General features: G+C 41.2%; 1 protein-coding gene across 2 annotated transcripts in view; it reads left to right on the forward strand.

Moving 5' to 3' along the window:
* The first annotated feature begins 2,085 nt into the window (after positions 1 to 2,085).
* Positions 2,086 to 16,299, forward strand: part of RB1 (RB transcriptional corepressor 1) — a 71,484-nt gene continuing 57,270 nt past the window's right edge. For both annotated transcript variants that reach the window (XM_084227060.1, XM_084227061.1), the window contains exons 1-6: positions 2,086 to 2,251; positions 2,435 to 2,552; positions 12,362 to 12,474; positions 14,368 to 14,502; positions 15,396 to 15,434; positions 16,183 to 16,250. In XM_084227060.1, coding sequence (XP_084083186.1) covers positions 2,163 to 2,251; positions 2,435 to 2,552; positions 12,362 to 12,474; positions 14,368 to 14,502; positions 15,396 to 15,434; positions 16,183 to 16,250 — 562 coding nt within the window. In that variant the 5' untranslated portion in view covers positions 2,086 to 2,162. The remainder of the gene's footprint in view (positions 2,252 to 2,434; positions 2,553 to 12,361; positions 12,475 to 14,367; positions 14,503 to 15,395; positions 15,435 to 16,182; positions 16,251 to 16,299) is intronic.

Consider the following 16,299-nt stretch of genomic DNA (forward strand, 5'->3'; position numbering starts at 1 on the left):
TGGCTGTAACAGCATGTTAAAGCAGCTGTGAGGGAAGCGACCCAGGAGGGTGTGTTTGTTTGCTGACAGCTGGCATGGCCTCCACTGGCTGTGACCAAGTCTTCTGAGATGCTTTGCTCTCATTTTAAATTCTTTTGTGCTCTTAAAGCCAGTTGTGAGGAGAAGGCAATGGACTCAGCTGCGGTTTAGGGGTTCAGCTTATTTTCCAAGCTCGTCTGTCTACTTGTCTGTGGTTCAGTGGTTGATGACAGACAGTCCTAAACCCCAAACCTTCCACAGCATCTGGTACCATCTGAATACAAGTATTTAAATGTGTGTAGAAGCAGGGTGAAGTTACTGACACAGTTTTACTAGAATCATAATCAGGAATGTCTAAATCCCACTACAGTCTACAACTCAAACATTTAATTTGGAGTTTATGTACTTTGATTTGTTCTGTATTCACTTTTCTGTATTTGGTTTAATTCTAATTATAAAGCAGAAAGCCAGACACTGTTCTTCTGTTTTAAGTTAATGAATATAAAGGACGAGCCTGAACAAATTACTAGAATGTATGAATGTAAAAATACTAGGGAATTTTAATTGTGTAACATATTAATGCTCATGCTGATTTTTGTTTGGGTTTTTTTTGGGTTTGATTTTTTTGTTTTTGTTTTGGGTTTTTTTAAATCCAGAATTTTGACAGCAGTCTCACTAAAAGTAGTTGCTTTACAGGCAAATGTCAGATATGTGCAGGTAATAAGAATACTTACATACAAATACTTTTCCTTTTCTAAGAAGTTGTCATAATGTAAGTCTGAAAATAAATGTGCTTGTTTGCAGCAGATATTGGTTTTCTAAATGTGAGTATGCAACTGCAGACAACAAAGCAGATTTTTAACATCTTTGAATCAGGGCACTGGCAATTGAATCTCATGGACTTAAAATCCAAGAGATGCCCACAGCCTGAACCTCTTACATTAAATGTAATTTTACCACACAGTGTTAAAAATAACATTTCAGTTGGGACTTGGATCAATGTCAGATTGAGATTCACTGAATCACCGAATCATTTACGTTGGAGAAGACCTCAGAGATCATTGAGTCATGGTCACCCACCACCTTGTCAACGAGACTGTGGCACCAAATGCCATCATTTCTAGTTGCTTCTTGAACACCTCCTGGATGGTCACTTCACTGCTGCCCATGGGGCAGCCTATTCCAATGTTTAACAACCCTTTCCATGATGAAATTCCTCTTGATGTCCAACCTAAACCTCCCCTGGTGCAGTCTGAGGCCACGTCCTCTTGTCTGTCACTCATTACCTGGGAGAAGACGCCAAGCCTCACCTCACGACAGCCTGTGCTCAGGCAGTTGCAGAGAGCAGTAAGGTCTCCCAAGACTCCCTTTTCCAGGTTAAACACCCCCAGCTCCCTCAGCCGCTCCTCACAGGACTTGAGCTCCAGATGCTTCTCCAGCTCCCTGCCCTTCTCTGGACTTTCTTCCCACGAGAAACCATACACAGATAAGATGTAACTCCACCAGTGCTGAGTACAGGAGCACAATCCCTGCCCTGGTCCTGCTGGCCACACTACTGCTGACACAGGCCAGGATGCCACTGGCCTTCGTTGCCCCCTGGACTTGGCACACTCTGGCTCATGTTCAGCTGCTCTTGACCAGCACCCTCAGGTCCTTTCGCCCTGGGCCACATTCCAGCCACTGTGCCCCCAGCCTGTAGCTGTTTCGGCCAAAATGTGGGACCCGGCACTTGGCCTGATTGAACCAGAAGATCCTAAAGCATCTGCAATTCCTGCCCTGCTCTGCACCTGTACAGTTATTCTTACACACAGGTCTGCGTTCCTTCCCATCTCACGGAAAAGATGTATCGCCTGTACCCGCTGAGTACCTGAAGCGTCAGACACGGCGGGGCCGCCATCCCTGAGGCGGCCGCGGGGCGCGGGCGGCTCCCTGAGGCCGGGCCGCGGTGTCGGCCGCCTCTGCCGCTCGGTCCCGCCCCGTGTCCGGGGCCGCGGGCGGGGCGCGGCCGCCGGTGCGGAAGTGACGGAGAGTGGCGCTGACGCCGTTTTCCCGCGGTTCGGGCGGCGGGCGGGGGCCGGGAGCGGGAGCCGGCGGCCCCTGGTCAGTGCCGCCCGCGGCGGGCGCTCCCGGCAGCCGCTCCCGCCATGCCGCCCAAGCCCCCGCGCAGGGCGGGCTCCGCCAGGACGCAGCGCTCCAGCCCCGACGGCGGCTCCGCGCCGCCCGCCGCCACCCGGTAAGCGGCGCCCGGGCCGGGAGCGGGCTGGGGGCGGGCGGGCCGCCCCGGGGCTCCCGGCGCCCGGAGGTCCGGGCAGCGGGGCCGTGTCACCCCGGGGCGCCTCTGGCAGCGGGTGGTGCCGGTTCCGTGGTCGCTCCCCGGTCCCGTGTCCCCGCTGGCGATGTGCGATGCTTTTCCCAGGGTCGAGGTCGGCGAAGCGGACTTCGTCGTGCTCTGTGATGCGCTGAAGGTGTCGGAGAGCGTGAGGGAGAAAGCGTGGAAGACGTACGAGAGCTTGTCGGCAGCGGATGGAGCTCTAGTGAGTAGTGCTGCTCGTAGCATCGCTCGGCAGCGGAGTCTGTCCTGTGCCCCAGCTCACATACTCAGCCGTAACTTCGCTGCAGCGGCCGCCGAGGGTCCCACGGCCAAAGCTCGTGTACTGTGACTTAGCTTTTTCCAAGTGAAAGTAGACTGAAGTGGGATGCTGCCGTGTTCACGTCTGTGTAAACTAGCTTCTGTAGATTGCCCTTTTTTGTTAATATTTTGTAAAAAAAGTACGTGCTCAGGAGTCCTTTTAGGTTACTAACAAGTGACAGTAGAAAACAGCACCATGTGATCGCCTAATTCTTCGAACTGCCAGTTATTTCAAATATGTCTTAGTCAGCTTTATACAGGTAGTCTTACTGCGTGTTTCTGCGTATTTTTTTCCCCTCTGCATCCTTTATGAGGCTACAGAAAGGGTATGGAGATGACTATTGCAGAGACAGGAATGTTTCCTTTTTTGTTGCATAATGTTAACCTGTGCTTATTGTTAAGGCATTTCCGTTCGAAGTTAGTCATTGGGCATGTGTAAACAGATTAATAAAGTGTTAGGGCCTTTCTTGATTTTTGCTTTTCCTTCTCCTCAGTATGACTGCTGTGTCAACAAGCTGGCTCAGAGAACAGCTATAATACAGCTAAGTCATGGCAGAAGCTCTGTTAAAGAGTCCAGATGCAGTTTTGTAGTACCCAGCTGGGATGTTATTCCTACTGTGGGCACTTACATTGATGTACGTGTTCTGACTTCTGCTTACCTTTCTGCAACTTGAGCTGACCTGTCACAGCTGTATGTCACTACTAATAGTTTGTGATCTGTATTTTTTAAAGTGCAGTGTGGATATACCAGGTCTTGATGCATTCACATCACGGAGTAATAATAGCATAGAAGAGAGACTGTGCACAGCTCTTTCAGGAACAGATACAATTTCTAGTCATGGATGTTCATGAAAACATTTACCTAAAAGCATAGTTGAGTTCCCCTGTAAGAATGAAAACAGGAGTAGTCAGTTCCCTTGACTGAAAAAAGCAAGGCAGGTTGCAGTATAATCCTGCAAATTTCATTTACAGGTAAAGTTTTGTTTTCACTGATCATTACTTAGCAGTGGCCAGATAAGATACATGGTGTTTGAAGCCTTTCAGCATCTGAAGATTGCTTCCTTTACCTATTCAGAGCCAGACCTTCATTATGATATATAACTAATATCTGTTGTATTGCAATTAAAATTGATTGTTGAGAGCCTTTCAATGTACAGGGAAAAATAAAATCTACATTATATTTCAGTCCAAGGCCTTCCCCTCAAACTTAGAGATGTATCTGCAGGGTGTTGAAGTGAGTAAGCTGTCAAGTGTGTGCCTCCATGGCGACCTGGAAGGCGCTGGAGTTGCTCTTTCTAGCTGAGAGCAGGCTTTATCTGACTCTGAAGTGAAACAAATTAGCAGCCTGGCTAATTGCTGCTTCTTTTCCCAAGTCAAGCTGCTATTGTGAGCCTGGCTTCTCAGAATGACTCTCTAGTTCAAGTTGCAGGGATTTGGGAGGAGGCTGCTCTTTTCTTCTCTCTGTTAAAGGTATTATGTCAGAAGGGCTGTCCCAGGGTTTGTCCTGCAAGCACCAGTTGCATGTGTTCTAATCAGTGAGGTTCAGTAGTAACCTGTTCAATTCTGAGCTGGAGCAGAAGCTGTGTAGCAGCTTTCTGTTCTCAAGCAAAAAGTTCAACAGCAGACACCAGTTGAGACAAATACTTACCAGATCACTTTTGTTTAGCAGTGTAGTTGGTTTGACTTGATGAAGCTTAAATCATAAAGCTGCTGATGGAAATAGAGGTAGCATCTAAGAATCCCCCTCTCAAGCCATTTACAAAATACAGAGACCTGAACAAAGACCTGAAACCTTGCCTTTCTTGGCTCACTGGCCTTGTTTTATTGTGGTTGATACTAGAATTGTGCCTGCCAAATCTCTGAGAACGTGAAGGGCACTTGTAGTGGTAACTAGGAAGCAGTGTGGCCCAGACTTTAGGTACTGTGGTAACTGGCAGATACTCAGGGTGCAGATGTGGGTTTGGATGCAGTCTGAACATCTGCTGTATCCTTGCTCAGTGAATATTTAGTGACTTGAAATGAAAACATCTTGTAGTGCTGTCCTTTTTGAGTCAGGGTGCATCTGCAGAGACTCTGCAAACTGGGCACATGTGGCTTAAAAGTATAAAGCAATTATTTTTAGCAGGCATATATAAAAAAATTGCTAGAATGTAGTGACCTGCCAGCCTAAATGTGCCTGTGCTTCAGTGAGACATTTTACTGGCCAGGCAGGCATCAGCCAGGAGGAGAGAACCTGTTATCTGCCGTTCCCTGAAATGAATGCCAATGCCCACTGGAGCCACTGCTTTTTTTCCTTCAGGATGTCACACCTTTCCACTCTGATATTTTTTCTTTTGAGCATTTGAGCTACTGGTGATGATACTTTGAAATTTCAGCTTTCTTATCTTGCACTTTCTGTGCTCTGTAGCTTTCCTTGCAGTGCTCTCCAGTTATCTGTTTCCACGGCATGAGTCAAGGATATGCAGATGCATCCTATTGCAGCTGGGCTGTGAGTCCTTGAAACAGCTGAACCTCTTTGAGAGGTGTGGAGGAGGAGGAAGGTGACAAGAGAGATGGTAACAACTTTTCTGGAAAATGTGGCTGACCTGTAGTTGTGAAAGCCAGATCTGCTGAGGGGGATTGTTCAAATGCGCCACAGCTGTCTGTTAAATATGGTGGCGTTTTCCTTCATCGTAGGAAAACATTAAAGCTTCCCTCTGTGACAGCCAAGTTTAATGACATTCTTCTACAATAAAATGGTAACTCAAAATGTCTTAGAGCCCCAAATGCTGAATCAGCGCTCTTGGTGTGTGGGCTGAAGGAAGGTATCTGATGTGTAATCAGAAAGATGTTTCTTTTTAATTTCTTTTGCTATCTGGTGAACTCCCACACAAGCTTATTGTGAACATGGAAGTGTTTATCTAAACAAGAGCTTTTCATTGGTGTCATACAAATATTTTTGTTCTATCATTTTTTTTCTTTATCAAACCAACCTACCCAGATGAACATAATCTTTTAGAGTTGTAGTTTTTGCAGTCTTGGTTTCAAAACTTTTGCACACTGATTGTTGTTGGCTTAACATTGGCTCTCATGCTTGCTTCTCTTGTACTCTTAATTTATTTCTGTCCTAAAATCTCTATTATGAACCAACAGTGCTTGTAAATTCTAGATGAATAGATTTAGTGGAATTACTAATGTACTTTGGTGAGCAGCATGTGATTGTTAGTGTAAGGGATATTAGAAGTAGTCCAGGAAGCCATACCAATGCTGCTATGAAGAAGCTCAGGGTGTTTATGTTCTGCTACTGTTTGTTTTGGTAGAGAACAACAAAATGAGAATCTGAAGCAGAATATGGGGTGATATAAGCAGGAAAGAAAAGCTTGAGCAAATTGCTGAATGTATTGGAAATAACCCATGTGAGGAACAGATGATTTGGTGACTAAATTGGAACCAAACTTCTCAGAAAATTGAAGTGGTTTCAGAAATTGATAGGATTTGGAGTTTGCCAAGGACCTTAAGGCATAGGGTCTGGTATGCTTTGAGCTCATTGGTTTAGCTGGCTGGAGTGTGGGTAGGAGCTCCATTTTTTTGTTGGCTGTTCATAGCACTGTTTGGGAAATGTGGCTCACTGTTCTCCTGCTGCAGCTCAGCTGTTCAGAGTCAAGAATTCCTGAGCCATTTTTATCAAGTATTTGTCTAACCCTCTATTAAAAAATTGTCGTGGTGAAAGATCTGCAGTCTGCATAGTTATGTTTTCCTAGTTTAGCTTTATTTGCCCATTTATTTTTTCCCCAAAGTACTGTACTAATTTGTTTCTGTTATAATTCAATCCAGCAGTGTAAAATTCTGTACCAGCCAATTCTATACCCCATGAGAGATGTATTATTGCTGCCTTTTCCTTCAGAAAGTCTCTAGCATATGAAGACGTTCTAGGCATTTTTTTCTTGTCTCTAATTACTTTTCTTACATCCTGAAATTCTCTCCAGCTGGTGACTTACACTGGTATGCAGATACTGCAGAGCATTTGATTTGTGCAGGAGTTGAACTGCTTTCTTAATGAAGAAAATGTACCAGGTAAACTGTAGCTTAAGTTGAGGAATGAAGTAAAGACTACTTGAATAGTTCTTCTGGTATGGAAGGTTCTTCTGCATAGACCAAAGAGTTCATGTTCAGCAGGCTAAGTGTCCCCAATCCATAAAATTTCACATTTAAATTGAAAAAAATTCCTTTTGGTGTGGCTTCTTATTAAAAAGAAATATTTCAATTGGTAGGCTACCTCATCCTCTTGTTAAAAGACAGAGGGGCTTCCTGCTTTTGTCAAAAACATGAAGAATATAATATAAGCTATTAAAGTATTTTCTGTCTAGACTTTGTCTCTAATTTATAGACCTGCAGCTGAACTGAACCTGACTCCACTGAAGCTTTGGATGGATGAGCAAAATTACAGATATTTTAGGATCCTCTGTTCTTAAAAAAAGAGCTACTGAAAGTCCCAAAACAAACAAATCCTCTCCATGGCCTCTTGCTGATGATATTCAGTATCTTAGCAGCAGATGCACTGCTTGTATGTGCCCTTGGACTTTAAAAGTTCAGGCAACTGGTATAGTTTCTTTTTTTACTCATCTTATCCCTGTTCAGGGGAGAGATTGACGACCTCTCCAGTCTTGCTGCATGGAAAAGTGTAATGGCAACTTTGCATATCAGATGAACTATTTTTACTAGTTCAGTACTTTCCATTGACTTCATTACTTTCATTTGAAAGTATTCTATTTGAATTATATTTATATTCAAATATAATATTAGTATTATATTTGAATTTGATCTCCTCTGTTGTGAACTAATAATAATCTTCTATCCCAGACAGTGTTCAATAGAAAATTTAAAAATGGTATTGCTGAAAAATGGAGGATCTGTCTTTACACAGAACTTCTTATATGTAGACAGGGCTTATAATGGTCACAGATTTTTTTTTTCCTCTGGGATATTTTTCCTGCAGGTTTTTATTCTGAACAGTTTTTTTCTGTGAGAGCTTCTTGAGTCTACTCTCCAGTCATCTTCCACCCACTGTAATAATAAACATGTAAAGTCAGAATGGTTTGGGTTGGAAGGAGCCTTTAAAGGTCATCTCATTCCAACCCCCCTGCCATGGGCAGGAACAACTTCCACTAGAGCAGATTGCTCAGGGCCCAAGTTGATTGTTCAACTTGGCCTTAAACATTTCCAGGGATGGGACATCCACAGCTTCTCTGGTCAGCCTCTCCTGGTGTCTCACCACCCTCACAGTAGAGAATTTCTTCTTAATCCTGATCTAAACCTGCTCTCATTCAATTTGAAGCCATTCCCCCTTGTTCTATTGCTACATGCCCTTGTAAAAGTCTCTCTCCAGCTAAGATCTCCCTGAAGCCTCTTCTTCTCCAGGCTGAACAACTCTCTCCAGCCCCCTGGTCATCTCTGTAACCTCCTTTGGACTATCTCTAACAAATGTCTGTGTTCTTGTACCATCAAGCTAGTTCTCTATATTGATCGGAATGTAGTAACTGGGATTTTGTTAGGAAGTCAAGTTCCATATCTTCCTCTTCAAAAATCAGGTACTTGATATTTGCAGTGAGACATCCTATATCCCATTTGATTCAAGTATCCATCTGTGTTTGCATATTTCTCATGTGCGTTTCCCTTGATCTTCTTTTACACAGCATCGTTTGAAGTTTCTATTCCCAGATCACTTTTGTAGGCTGTCATCAAAATTGTTATCAGTGTTGGCAGAAGAGTAAACATCTCTAACTGCATACTAGAGCTGAGACTTCCTATGATCATCTCCTCCTTGGGACTGTTTAGCACTGGAGAACCTCTGGAGACAGGGAACAGAAGTTATTCCTCTTAGTGCCTTTAATGCCTTTCAGCTGCATTTGGAAAGAAGAGAATCCCATTTTACAATAGTTAAGTGTTGGATGAGCATTTTAAGCTACTGACTCTTCCCAGGTTGTTTTCACAGATTTAAATAAACTGGTCATCTGGTAAAAATCAGATCTAATAAAAGCAGTGGTAAGTCCAGAATGAGAACTATTTTAAAAGATTTTGTAAGAGTTTTAGATCTTTTCCTACAGAAAACTATATTGATTCAACAGAATATTGCAATGCAATACTCAAGTTATAGCATAGGTTCCTTGGGATCCTAAATAAAAGATGATAAAGAGAGGAAGAAGTCTATGTGGATGACTAGATGTTAAATAATCTTAGGGTTAATGATTTGTTGGTAGGCTTTGCTTCATGATGAGTTGAATTAAGGTCACTGCAAGTCATCTTACTGAAACTGAAGGACAGCCAAGGACAGATCTTGAGTTGTTGTCCTACCCGTTTTCTGTAGTGATGCTGTATCAACAAAGATCTTGAGTCAGACTGGTGAAGAAGAAAACCCTCAGAAATTAATTTCTGGCTATGAATTTGTCATCATTTCATTCCCATGCATTCAAGTCCCTCTGAGATGAATCATCTGTTTTGGCTGTAAACAAAGCAAAATAGTTGGAAGAAGTGACGCTACTGTGTTTTTTGTTCAGCAGTCAACTTTAACTCATAGGAAAGAAGAGAACTTGAGGAGGGAAGGGGTGCAAAGAGGAGAGTTCTTATGAGTGTGACTTGCCAGGAAGACATCTCCTTATTTCTTCTCCCCTTCCCCTGCCCCATGATGTTTATATTTGTTCTGGTTTCAGCTGGAATAAAGCTGATTTTGTTCCTAGTAGCTGGTATAGTGCTGTGTTTTGGATTTAGCATGAGAATGTTGACAATGCTGGTGTTTTAGTTTTTGCTAAGTAGTACTCGCCCTAAGTCAAGAACTTTTCAGGTTCCCATGTTCTAGAGGCCAGTGGGCATGCACACTAAGATCTGGAGGGAGCATGACCAGGACAGGTCCTGAATGGGCCAAAGGGGCATTCCATACCAAAGAATGTCATACCCACTGTATAAATTGCATTGGAGTTGTGCTGGGAGTTGCTGATTGATGCTCAGGAATGGGCTGGGTGTGGTGAGCAAATGTATTGAGCATCACTTGTTTCTGTTGGGTTTTATGCATCTCTCTGTCTTTCGTTTTCATTGCAGTTATTATTAATGTTGTTATTATTGCTGCATTTTATTTTGTTTCAGTTATTAAACTGTTCTTTTCTCAAGCTGTGATGGTTGGTTTCAGACACGTCTCCTCACTGAGGGGATGAGAAGTGAGGAAGCAGTTGTGTGGTATACTTAGTTGCTAGCTGGGGTAAACCATGACAATATTTATGGATTAAAATCACTGAAATTTTCATGCATGGGTATGACAGATGCCTTATTTTCTGAGAAGACTGCAGTTCACCCATGTCTTTGGTTGTTTTAACTAGCAGCAGCTGGTGGGATAGTCCCAGTCTGGTATTCTTTCATGTTTTCCTGTCGTTCCTGTCTCAGCTATGTTATAAGGCAGGCATGCTCAGGTGCTGCTCACCTTTTCTTTGCTGCTAGGAAAAAAAAACCAATCCATAATCTATTTATCTTGGGTTGTATATAATTTTTCTTGTTAGGCCAGCAGTCATGCAACATCTTGTGCTCAGGAGAAGTTGTCCAAAGCATCCTGTACCTTCAGCAATGGGTGTGGGAGTAGTCCTGATACTGGAGTTTGGCCATCTGTAATGGTTTGAATCTCATGGATTGCTAGGCTGCCTCTGAGACTGCTTTCCTGTTTAATGCTAGAAACAAATGAGTTGTTGCCCCCAGCCACACTGGACAAGGCATTTAAAGGTCATTCTTGCAAAACCAGACCTCACTCCTATAAATAAAGTATTGCTGTGGCCTTCTAGCACTCATCCTGCCAGAGTTGAGCTAGGCTGCCCAGGAAAGTTAGGCTTGTTTGCATAGGCAACAAACCAGGAACAATTTCATAGCTCGGTGGCACTCAGTCCTCCTGCCCTGTGAGAAGTTGTATTTACAGGACAACATCATGGCCTGACTTTGCCCAAGTGAAAGGAACTTATTTAATAAGCAAGCTCAGCTGACTCCAGGGGCAGGGGTATGCTCTGTGTGAGTAGTCTTCCCTCTTGGTAGTGCACTAGCTAGCATTACCCTGCATCATTTTTTTATATCCCTTTGTGTATCAACAAATGCATCTCAGTCTGTTAATAGCTTATTTCAAAATAATTTCCTCTTGTGCAAAGAGTGATGATTTGTAGAAACACTCAAATAGGAATGCAGGAAGAAAATAGTGACTTAAATAATTGTCAGTTGTCACATTGTTGAGGGTTAGTTTTCATTGAAGCCTGTTCTATAACTATTAACAATTGCACAAGCCAGTCAAAGTTTTTCTTCTTTGGAGAAAGCCCCCAGCCACTCTTCCCTGATGTATAAATACCATTCCCAAGAAAGACACAGAACAACTATCACCAAAACAAACAAAATGTTGGCAGTATTAGTGAAATTGTATCATTTATGGGCCCAGTGGGTTGTTGGTCATGGTTATACTGCTGAATAAGCAAGGACATGAGTGGATGCTGATGGTGCAGGGGATTTCAGAGCAGGTTTGGAAGACTGCATAACATGTAATGAGCTAGGTCTGGTGCAGTCTTCCTCTTACTGCCTTTGGGGAATGTTTTCTAGAGTGAACAGACCACTGCAACTCGCATTGGTGTTGTCTAGGAGGCAGCTGGTGGAGTGATCAGGGAAAGGATAAAAAAGTAGGCCAGGGAGTGGGCTAAGCTAAGCTTAGTAGAGAAGCAGGAATCCATTTCCATTCACTTGCTTCTGGTGCTCCCTTTCACTTCTGTCCTCCAAGAGATGTCGTGTCCAACCTAGAGCTGTGGAGGATGTGTTCAGATCCTGCTCCCTTGCTGTGGGTTTGGGTGGTGTTGCAGTTTTATTTACAAGGATGCTGGATCTCTGAAAAGTATTTTACAAGTTTGCTGTTTGTGTAGTTTTGGCCCGCACCCATGCCTAGTTCTGTCTTCAAGACACCTTTGTTTCCAAAACTTGGGATATACCTGCTTAAGGGTTTTTTCCTCCACGATTCTACAAGTCATTGTTCTTCAGGATTTTCCCACTGAGTTGCTGTTTTGGTGGAAGGGAATTGGAATCTTAAGTAATACCTGTCTGGCTTCAAGTGAGTGGCTTGTGGACCATCATCAGGAGTTCCACTCCATGTGGATGCCGTGTCTGTCATTGTGGGTTGGCTTCTTTTGATGAAGGATAATTGGTTATAACTTGCACCTTCTAAATAGTAGAAGGCAGATCTTAAATGTAGATGTATGGTAGGAAAATGGCTGGAAGTGCTTGTTACTATCATACTTTACTAAGCAGAGATGGGTTTGTGGTTCAGCAAACCACAGTGATGAGTGGTTGACACAGCTGTACTCATTTATGAGTGTTTATTGCCTGTCATTGTAAAGATTTCAATTATGTTTTTATGGCTTGGCTTCTTATTCCTTAACTTTCAGTGTTTTGTTATGATCGTATATGGTAAATTAGGAAAAAAAAAAAGAAATCATGTATGGGTAAAATTGATCCTGTACTGTAGGAATAAGAGTTGAAATGCTCAGTCTTTTACCTGTATTGTAAAACCTGGAATGGTTTTCTGTTATAAAATAATTGGCTGTAATAGTCAAATGTTTGTTTGAGCATATTTTGTTTAGCCATTTCTAATCATGTTTGGACAAATTATTGCCCTCTATGCATTACCCATTTCTGTTGATTAATAAAAACTCTTTCCTCTCTTTTTTCAAAAAGGCTTGCAACACAAAGAAAAAGGAAACATGGGGTGTATGTATCTTTATTGTAGCAATTGATCTGGATGAAGTGACATTTACTTTCACTGAGCTTTTGAAAAGCATAAAAATGAGGTAAGTGAGTTTAAGTGTGTGAATTTAGATTTCAACAATTAACTTGTCAACATTTTTATAAAGAGAATGTTTTTAAGGCATAGTGAATCTTTGTGCATAGCAGACTAGTTGATTTTACAATGAAAGTTACTTACAGAAATTATGAATATGTTGGTAAACTAGAAGTTGAGGGAGTAGTGATACTTGTTTGATTCATCTGTGGTTGGCTTTGGTTGCATCACTCATCCCATTGTTGTTCTTGGTCTCCCTAAAGTATTCACTTGTTCAGGTTGGTGCAAATTGGACTTAAAATATTTCTTTCTTTCTTTCCCTCTATGATGATTTTCCATAAAACCTTTTTCCCAGCATTAGGCTTAGGCTAAATCAAGAAGTGGGGAAAAGAAGCATTACTCTTCAAACAGTTTACCAGCATGCTGCTCTTTCTCAAACATTTTAATGCCAGGCTAAACTTTGTACTTTCATGCACTCTTTTTGTTGGGGGTGTGTTACTGTTATATTGCATATTAAGTTCATAATACAGAAATTAAGATTATAGTATCTGCTTTTAAGGTGAATTTAGGTGGGAACAGCAACCTTGTGTTACATTCACTTAAGGAAAGGATTCCAGTGCCATCTGCCTAGGAACTGTGCCGTGTGTGGAAAGCATGTGCAGGAGCAGAGCCTCTCGATGCTCTAGGACGCCAAGTCCGGGCAATAACCTCAGGCTTGGGCTAGAATATCCTCTTCCTTGACATGATCTGTTATGGTTAGACTTCTCCATGCTCTCTTCTACCTTGCATCATCTCCCAGATGAGGATCAGATCCAATGTTTTGACTTAATCTCTTCAGTGTTGACTGCCTTGGAACTGCATGAAATCCAATTGCATTTGTGCAGCAACGTCCAGCAAGTTCCACCCAAGTTCCTCAGAAAAACTTGTGCTGAAAAGTGAGAGACTTTTTCCCTTAGGATTTCAAAGCTGTTACTCTGCTGATTGTGATACAGTACTCAATTGCTTGTTAGCCCTGGGCTTTTTCTCAGCTATAAGGTTAAACTGGCAGAGATTTCTACTAGTCATCCTCTAGAGCCTTCAGATATATCGGAAACATCTTTTCTTCCATCATAAGTGTTCTTAAATGACCTTCTGACTGGTTTTGTATCTTGTATCTTTATCCTGACAAAGATCAAAAAGTCTCTGAGAATATTACATTCTGATAAAGGATCAAAATATATTTGATGCAACTGAAATAGTTGAAAATATTTGGTAGATTCCTCCTCTTTAATTTTTAGCAGTCTGCTCATTTTACTTCTGAATGTAACAAAATGCTTCCTTGGTGGCCATAATATTATATGGATGAATGGGGAGAACTTGTGTAATATTTCCAAAGGGTGGAGATGTCCTGTTGAAAGACTTGAAATTCTATATAATTCAATGCATTCATCTCAGTTTTCATTCCTAAATCTTTCTTTGGCATGGATGGAGCATAGGTTCATGTTCTTAGAGTAGTAGGAGCGTTTCTAAAGCAGAACAGGAGAGCTGAGAGGTGTGTGTTGGATGTTTGTGGTATTACCAGCAGCACAAGAACAAAGGTGTGTCTCGTTAGCAAATTCTGACTTCCAGAGATAGTATCTGTGCTAGGCAAGGAGATTTTCCTTCTGTAGTAGAGCCTGTATCGTGAGATACCTCTGAACAGTATTCCTGCTGTCTGGAAAATGTGAAGGTGGGACTCAAGATAAACAAGTGATCTTTCCCAAGGCAAGGGTTCAGTCACTGGTAATAGTAGTAAGAACATGCTGGAGTCTAGTGAAGTAAGGCATGGAGATGTGTTTTTATTTTCTCTTTTTTAAAAGCTATTTCAGAGTACTTGTTTTCACAAGTTATGATAATGTGTCATCTTTTTTTTTTCTTTTTTCAGTGTATGCACATTTTTTCAGTTTCTGAAAGAGGTGGATGTTAACATGGATACTGTAAGCACTAAAGTTGATAGCACTGTATCAAGGCTGAAAAAGAAATACGATGTATTATTTGCACTATACCACAAGTTTGAAAGGTAGTGTATGCTTTTTCATTTTGAAATTGATTTCTTTGTCTGTCAACATTTAAGTATTTGAATTTTTCAAACTGTGTGTTATAGGAGCCCATTTAAACTGTGTGGGCTAATATTTGCAGAACAGTGAAATTGAGCTGTTTACATGCATTAAATAAACACTTCTTACATTTTACTCCATAACTATCACAATGCTGTGTTAAACAACCCCCTTGTTGCAGTACAAACAGTAGTAAGAGTAGCATGACAAGTGATTACTTATCACTTTAAACTTTTTACAGATATAAGGAGGATTGGTTTACTATCTAAATATTTTTTTTTTACTTAAAATTTTGCCTTCCGAATCTCAAATATCTCTTAAATACCCTTTGAAAGGGGTAGGAGGTCACCCTTTGGTAGTTTATAGAATGAAGACATATATTTCCTAGTTTGTTTTTGCATAAACTGAATTTTTTTCTTTAAATGGTATGTATCTAGAATAATTGGGAAGCAACATTACACCACAAGGCTTGCACTGCCACTGAAGAAATACTAAAGATTTTTAAATGGTCTTTTATAGTGTCTTTTGTGCAGCTGTAGCACACTTTGCTGTGTTGTACAAAACACTGAGTAACAATGTATGTATGAATCTTGTCTTTCTGGAAGAAGGCAATTTTATTATACCAAGGTAAAATTGTTTTGCTGTCTAAGCTTTGACATAAATATGCAAACAACAACATTATTGCTGGCTTGGCAGGACTATAGTTGATCTGTTTTTAACTACTGAGTCAGCTTTATTTTAAGTTAGAAAAATGTTATTGTGAACTGATGTCTTTTTTGACTACATTCAAGTCAAAGATATTGCATAGTTTGCTTACAGAAGCATGTTCAAAAATAAGAATTTTTTTATTTTCTAGGACTTGTGGCCTTATTTATCTGGAACAACCTAGTAGTGAGTAAGTTTGATTTTCCTAAATTGTGTTTGTCAAGATAAGCTGTAAAACATGATGGCATGTTATCTTTTAACCCTTCAGGACTGGCCTAAGTTGTAGTCTGCTCTGTGTTAACTTAAGATTTAGTGTGGAGTTTGAATTTCAATGAGATGATGGAAGATGCAGAAATTATATATATCTCTATAGATGTGATTTATACACGTTATGTATATTATGTAAGTATATTCTTACAAAAATGTATAGAGTGTGTGTATGTGTATGTATATATCAGTAGATATGTATTATATTGTATTTATATATATTTTTATATATCTATCCCTCATCCACAAAGTATTGCCACCCAATGGTGTATGTCTTGGCATGGTGGAAATGAACATTGGGATGGAGAGTGAGCTTCCTAATCCCAGCAGCAAATGAGTGTACTAAAAGATGCCTTAGCAGCTCCCCAATGAGCTTGAGTTCGTGCTGTGGCTGGAGAGCAGGGCATTAGTGAAAGACACAGGAGAAGACAGCTCAGAGCAGTTAAATTGTCTACAGTCAGTTTCTTTTCTGAGGATGATACAGATATTTCCTGATTCTTGAATGGCTTTACAGGGACTTAAGTTTTTCAAATGTGTAGTCATAATTACAGAGGGAATGGGATGAGATTTTTAGTAAACTTAAGGACCATGGGGGATGTTGCATGTTTTCAAACATTGTAGTTTAAATTATTACAGAGCTATCAATGCAAATTATTTTTGTTTCCCTGCAGGATTTCTGCTGAACTCAGTTCTGTATTAGTCCTAAAAAATTACTGGATTACTTTTTTGCTGGCAAAAGGTGAGTTTTGGTTAAAACACAGTAATTTTGATGAATATTTTTTGAAGTG

Source organism: Fringilla coelebs (genome assembly GCF_963513975.1).
Source record: "Fringilla coelebs genome assembly, chromosome: 2".
Classification (NCBI taxonomy): domain Eukaryota; kingdom Metazoa; phylum Chordata; class Aves; order Passeriformes; family Fringillidae; genus Fringilla; species Fringilla coelebs.